A 6,480-nucleotide genomic window follows, 5' to 3' on the forward strand; every position below is an offset into this window, starting at 1 on the left:
TATTTCAAGAAGTGCCTACGTATTTTCAAGCAGAACAGGTATAGCTTCTTCCTTTGAAAACCCCAAAAGTATTTTCCCTCTATTCTAACTTTAGACTAGTAATTACTACAAGTAGTTGCGACTAGATTCAGGGTCTGCAAAAAAGAGTAAGAGAGCACAAGCTGTGGGCATGGCATGCCCCTGAATTTATGTAAATTTGCCACGAGTTCCTGATCTCTTCCATCAACTGTATACATGAAACAAAAATTACCATGCAGCTCACATTTGGACATGTATGGCCTTCACTGGAAATCAGGGCCCTACTTCCATTTCATGAATCATAATCAGCCTAAGAATAATCATAATCGATTAGTCACTGTGCATGTTTTATGAAGCTCCAGACCAAATGCATTAAACATAAGAACTTGAAAAATATGATATTTTTCATATCACTCAGTTTCTAATCTGGTAACCATCAAATTATCTAAAAACATGTGCAAGTAAAACTAGATAACCACTAGAGAACATCTTAAAGCTCAAAACCTAGGACAATTTATAATGTAACACATTAAAATGTGTAATCTTTGAGATCAATTACGTACCAAAAGTCTATAAACTGAAATCAAAATCCAATTATGAAAAGTCACTATTAGTTTCTGTTCTCATTCAAGACTTTGAAAAAAGGCCTTAACAAAAGTAATATAAGTCAACAACCCCACCAAGATCTATCTTGATAGAATGCTCCTGAGCCGAAAATTGAAATCATAGTTCCCTAGTTCACAAGGTAACATATGGGAACAGATTTCCACCATTCTTCTCATCCAACAAACCAACAACCTCTGCAACTTCCATTTCCATTTCCTTATGCACTGGTTCCTGTTCAGGTAAATCAAATCTTCTTTTGGAAATAGAATCCTTGCTCGACTGAGGATCAATGGTGTCTAACATGGATTCCAACTCTTGGATCATTGACCTCCTTGCTTCCCTCACCAAATGATCTGAACCCTGCATCAATGAGAAAGAAAAGGCCAAAAAGCATCATGACAAGGAAACCCAAAATTTCAAATAGTACTTTTCAAATATCAAAACCATTTTCTATGAAAAACAGACAAGATAAAATCATAAGAGAAAATGTTAAAAACAACAAACACGTCAATTTCTTAGGTGTTGCCTAAACCAATGCAAACCCCAAATCCACAATTATACCATTCACCAGTGTGTTAGTAATGGCATTTGCATCAATTAGTTGCATTTGAAATGGGACTGAGATTGATCAAGCACCAAAAAATCATGGATTTTCTTGGAAAGGAGAAGCTAGCAATTTGAATCACAAGATCAATCATCTTTTGGCAATGGACAGATGAAAAAAAAAAAATATGTCATTCTTATAGGAAATGACCAAAACTGGTAAAAACCCAAAACCAATCAATCTTTTGAGAATGTGCTATAGAACCAAAGTTTCACATCCACCTACATTCTAACCCTTCCCCAATCAGGTAAAGTTAACCATCTTGCCACATTAGGAGAGATGACACTATTAGACTTTTACAGCAAGCAGGGTTGAGATACCTTTTACATGTGATGAGGTTTAATCCCTTGGTCACCTAGATTGCTGATTCTCCAGGGCCCCATGTGTGTAACCTACACTGCAAAATCTCTCTGCAGCCGAACTTTGAGTTTTGGCATTCTAATAGAAGAGGGTTTGTTTCTCAACCCTGGGTCTCATCAGCTCTAGCTTAAAATCTTGGAACACAGCAAACCCACTATAAAATGCTAGACGGCCAATAATACATTAATCTGTTCTTTGTCAGAACAAAGAAGAGATTTTGATGGACTTAGCGAGGGTTCATTATGTACATACCTGGATGGAATCCACTGTAAGCAAAAGAACAATGATTTTTTCGGAAAACCTCTGTTTTTCCTCGGTATCCCTACACAGATGCCGACGATAGGCATAGTTTGTGAATAGGCATCTGAGCTCCTTCAGCTTTGCCTTGGCCACAGCAAGATCCCTGAGACTACGAAGTGTTTGAGAACGATGCACCAGATATTCACGAAAGCGGGCCTGTATGATCAGAGCTGCATCCATTGGTGACAATTCCTTCTGCTTCCCCTTTTCCTGGGCTGCTGCAGCTCTCTTCCTTGCAAATACACTCTGCAGTATACATAAACATAAATTATTAGAACAGTGGCAGCATTGTAAGCCATTTCACTCTGTCTTCCAAGATGATATGCAACCATATGTCAAATCTGCTAAATAATCTGTAGCTTTGGGAATTGATTGCAGATGCAAGTAGCCGTTGCAGGCTAACACTACACTAGGCTGGCTAAGAATGAAAGCAGTTGGGAAGAGTAGATCAAAGCCGATATACAACACCTCAAAAAGTATGTGACAGACCTCCTTTTGCCAAATTTACTTAATAATCTGCTGCTTTGGGAATAGATTTTGGATACAGGTCGGTACTGTAGGCTCTCACGACACCAGACTGGTACAGAATTAAAGCAATGGGATTGAGCAGGCAAAGGTTATCCCGAAATTGCTCAATAATCTGCCGATGCTTTGTGAATGGATACCAAATGCAGGTAGCCATTGCAGGTTACTGAGACAACAGACTGGCAAAGAATGAAAGTGGTGAGGATAAACAGATCAAGGCTGATATGCAAGCATATACCATATTTACTGAATAATCTGCAGCTTTGAGAATTGATAGAGGATGCAGGTAGACATCGAAGGCTATTGCCACACTAAGCTTGCAAAGAACAATAGCAGTGGGGTTGAGCAAATTAGCAAATGAAAACTGATATACACTCGGCTATTTGTCTCTTTGGAAATGGACTGAGAATACAGGTAGACATTGTAGGCTATTGCAGCACTGAGCTGGCAAAGAATGAGGGGGTGAGGTTGAGCAAATGAAGAAGATGTGTAACCATATGCCAAGTGTACTAAATAATCTGCAGATTTGGGAATGGATCGAGATACATATAGACATTGTAGGCTATTATAACACCAAGCTGCCAAAGAAGGGAAATGATATGATTGAGCAGATGAGGGCTGATATGCAGCCATAAGCCAAATTTACTGAAAAATCTGCTGCTTGGAGAAAGGATCAGGGATGCAGATAGATATTATAGCTAATGCAGGGCCAAGCTGGCAAGGAATGTAAATGGTGGTGGGGTTCAGAAGATGAAGACTGTTATGCAACCATATGCAAACATTACTGAAAAAAGTGCTGTTTTGGGAATGGATTTTGGATGCAGATAGCCATTGTAGGCCACAGTGACACAGGCTGGCAAAGAATTTAAGTGTTCGGAAAAATAAATGTCAAGGCTCATATGCCAAATATATTAAATAATACTTTGGAAAAAACTTCAGGGTTGCAAGTTGCAGATAGACATTATAGGCTATTGTGACACCGAGTTCGCAAATAATGGAAACAGTGGGGTTGAGCATATGAGGACCTGGCCTGACAATGCATGTAGACATTGTAAGCGGTTGCTAAAACCTGGCTAGCAAAGAACGAAAGTAGTGGGTTTGAACAGATGAAAGCTGATGCACAACCATGAGCCAGATTTACTGAATAATATGCAGATTTGACAATAGATTGAGAATGTAGATAGACATTGTTAGGTCATCATGACACTGAGCCGGCCAAAAATGAAAGTGGTGGGATGAGTCGATGAAGACTGATATGCAACTATATGCCAGATTCACTACATAATCTGCAGCTCAGCGAATGGATTAAGGTAGGCATCGTAAGCTACTACGACACTAGGCAGCCAAAGTATGGATGCAATATGGGTGAGCAGATTAAGACTGATATGCAACCATACGCCAAATTTACTAAATAATATCTGGCTTTGCAAATAGTCAAAGGGAGCAAGAAGCCATTTCAGGCTTATGCCTCTCTAAGAGCTGTGGATAAGCAGTTGAACTTGCAAAAGAGTGAGCTTGGTGAATAGAGTTGAGGCAAGCAAAAACTCTGCAGCAATCATCTTTGGAAATAATGTGACCACTGGTAACTACCAAAAGGAGGAACTTGGTAAAGCTGCAGAAGAAAAATATGCAGTTTGAGGAGAACATTTTGCAGTGGAAATAACTAAAAAATGTGATATAAAAGAAAACTAGAGATATTGAAGACCATTCAGCTACAACACTAGATAATATGCAAAAAAGTTGGCTAAAAGTATATAAACCAATGTTGATCATCCACTAGTAGTATCAGGAGTATTAATCAAACTACAAATTTAAAGAATACCCAAAGCATTTTTCAGAAAAAAACATTGGTTTCTGGCTTGCCTGGATTCTTCTAGATGCCTCTGCATCTGTATTGTTGTTGGCATCCTCTTCCTCAACAGGTATCACTCGGATCTGAGATTCCTTAGGCTTGTCACCCTTTGAAAGCTTGAATTTTTCGGTTTTTACAGCCTTGAACTCTCCCTTTGCAGGGCTGTTGGCCTCATATTTGTAGGAAAACTTGGCCTTGCCACCATTTTCTGTCTGCCACTCCTTCTTAAAGGATTTGTTGACAGTTCCATTTGGCAATAGAACTGGGCTTTTGGTGAACTTGTTAAAAGCAATCTCCATTGCTGCAACTCTGTCTGCCAAATCCTGCAGGACATGGTCATGATTATTGTGCTGGACTTCAGCTACATATGAATAATCTTCATAGCTTTGCTTGCAAATACGTTTCCTTGTCCACGTCTCCATAGCCAGGTTGCTTTCCTTGGGTTTGGAGGGAAATGAAAAGAAAGAGGACTCTATTTGGGCAAACCATTTGTTTCTGCTGCTAAAGAAGAAATCCTCAAAAGGACTGGATTCAAAACAGGTAAGAGCAAATTCTATGTCGGAGTTCAACAACGAAATGGGTGATGGTTTTCTAGCTAGGCGGTGGTCAGTTTCGACCGATGGACTGGAATAGTAGCACTCCAGGCCACGATACCCTTTCATTTTGTTGCTGTGAATGTTAAGCAGGGCTGCAAAAACGACGGGTGCCCAAGTAGTTGACAAAATGACTGGTTGAAACAGCACAGACTATAAAACAACAGGCTGATCTCCCAACGAGGTATTTCACAAAATGCAACCAGAAAGAGAAAACAGAAACAAACAGCTGATTTCTTGTTTTATAGAAATTTCCTTTTGCTGATAGAGTTGAGGAATTAGCAGGCTAAACTTTGATAGTCGTATGGCTGTATGAATGCATATTTCGTGAGATTTTGGGTTTTGTTTTTCCTAATTTTGGGGTTTTTTTCGCGACAGAGTTCAAATATAAAAAATTGATTATAGTTATCTATAAATGTAGTTTAAATTTTTTTTTATATTTTTTAAAATAAAGTCAGACTATCAGAATTAGGCATCCAATGGGAATCCCTATTTTATGCCTACCTTAATTTAATTTAATAGGTTTCACGCTTTTAAAGTTGACAAAGTGAAAGGGGACGGTGTAAAGATTATTCTTTTAGGGTATGGCTCACATGTCTCATTTTGTTGCCAACTGGTTTTAAAGCTTAAATTGAACTCTAATTTGGTGTCTAACAATATCTTAAATTAATTTTAAAAATCTTTAACTCATATATATATATATATAAAAGCTATTTATTTAAGTTAGTAGATATTCACAATTTATGAAATTAAATTGTTATTCAATGTTTGTATTTTTTTGCATCAACGTTTGGTATTGTGAATTATTATAGGATGATGTCTATAAGGAAATTGAAAATATTGTTTTTAATTATGGTTAGTTTTGAATTTATATTATGTTGAGTGATGTAATTAAGTGACAACAAGGGACAAAGCGTAATTTGACATATACTTAAAAAATTAAAATTATAAAATAACTTTTATGAAAATAAAATAACTCTTCAAATGAAAATTCAAACAATATAAACTAATTTTAAATGTCAAACTCATGAAGTTTCCACGGTCCATAATGATTCAATAAATTAAACAGTGGGTTCAGTCCCACACACACAAAAAAAATGTGGCTATTTTAATTAGAGATGAATTTTTCAATTATAAAAGTTTGTTTTTGGATGAATATAATAAAAATTGAATTATAAAAATGATTGTTACATTGAGAGGTGTAACATATAATTGTAATATGTAGAAAATACTTGTAGGTAGACATTATTTTAACACCCTCTTTTAAATACATATAAAATATAAACTAAATAAAATATATTTTTATTTTAAAATAACAAAAATATAAATAATACTTATGAACAATAATAGATGTATCCAAATAATAAAACTAATATATGTATATTAAATAAGTCTATACAAAAATGATTTAAAATATCACTTTAAAACATCTCTTTTATACAAAATTTATAATATAAATAATATTAAAATTAAAATTTATGTTCATAGATAATATAACTATTTAAATAAATGATCTTCCATATGAAAGAGATTATGTTGATCGAAATCCTTTCACCATTAAAATAAATGATCTTCCATATGAAAGAGATTATGTCTTTGTTTTTGAATGACTCCCTTCCTTT

The 6,480-nt window shown here is 36.0% G+C and overlaps 1 protein-coding gene across 1 annotated transcript; it reads right to left on the bottom strand.

The window, feature by feature from the left end:
• Window positions 1-523: 523 nt before the first annotated feature.
• On the bottom strand, window positions 524-5,226 carry LOC131038679 (BAG family molecular chaperone regulator 7). The gene is made up of 3 exons (XM_057971195.2): window positions 4,277-5,226; window positions 1,841-2,134; window positions 524-984 (listed from the first exon to the last, which is right to left on the bottom strand). Exons 1-3 carry the CDS (start codon window positions 4,925-4,927, stop codon window positions 757-759), a joined length of 1,173 nt encoding a protein of 390 aa, XP_057827178.2. The 5' UTR covers window positions 4,928-5,226; the 3' UTR covers window positions 524-756.
• Window positions 5,227-6,480: the final 1,254 nt, after the last annotated feature.

This window comes from Cryptomeria japonica, chromosome 9, assembly GCF_030272615.1.
Source record: "Cryptomeria japonica chromosome 9, Sugi_1.0, whole genome shotgun sequence".
NCBI classification, from domain to species: domain Eukaryota; kingdom Viridiplantae; phylum Streptophyta; class Pinopsida; order Cupressales; family Cupressaceae; genus Cryptomeria; species Cryptomeria japonica.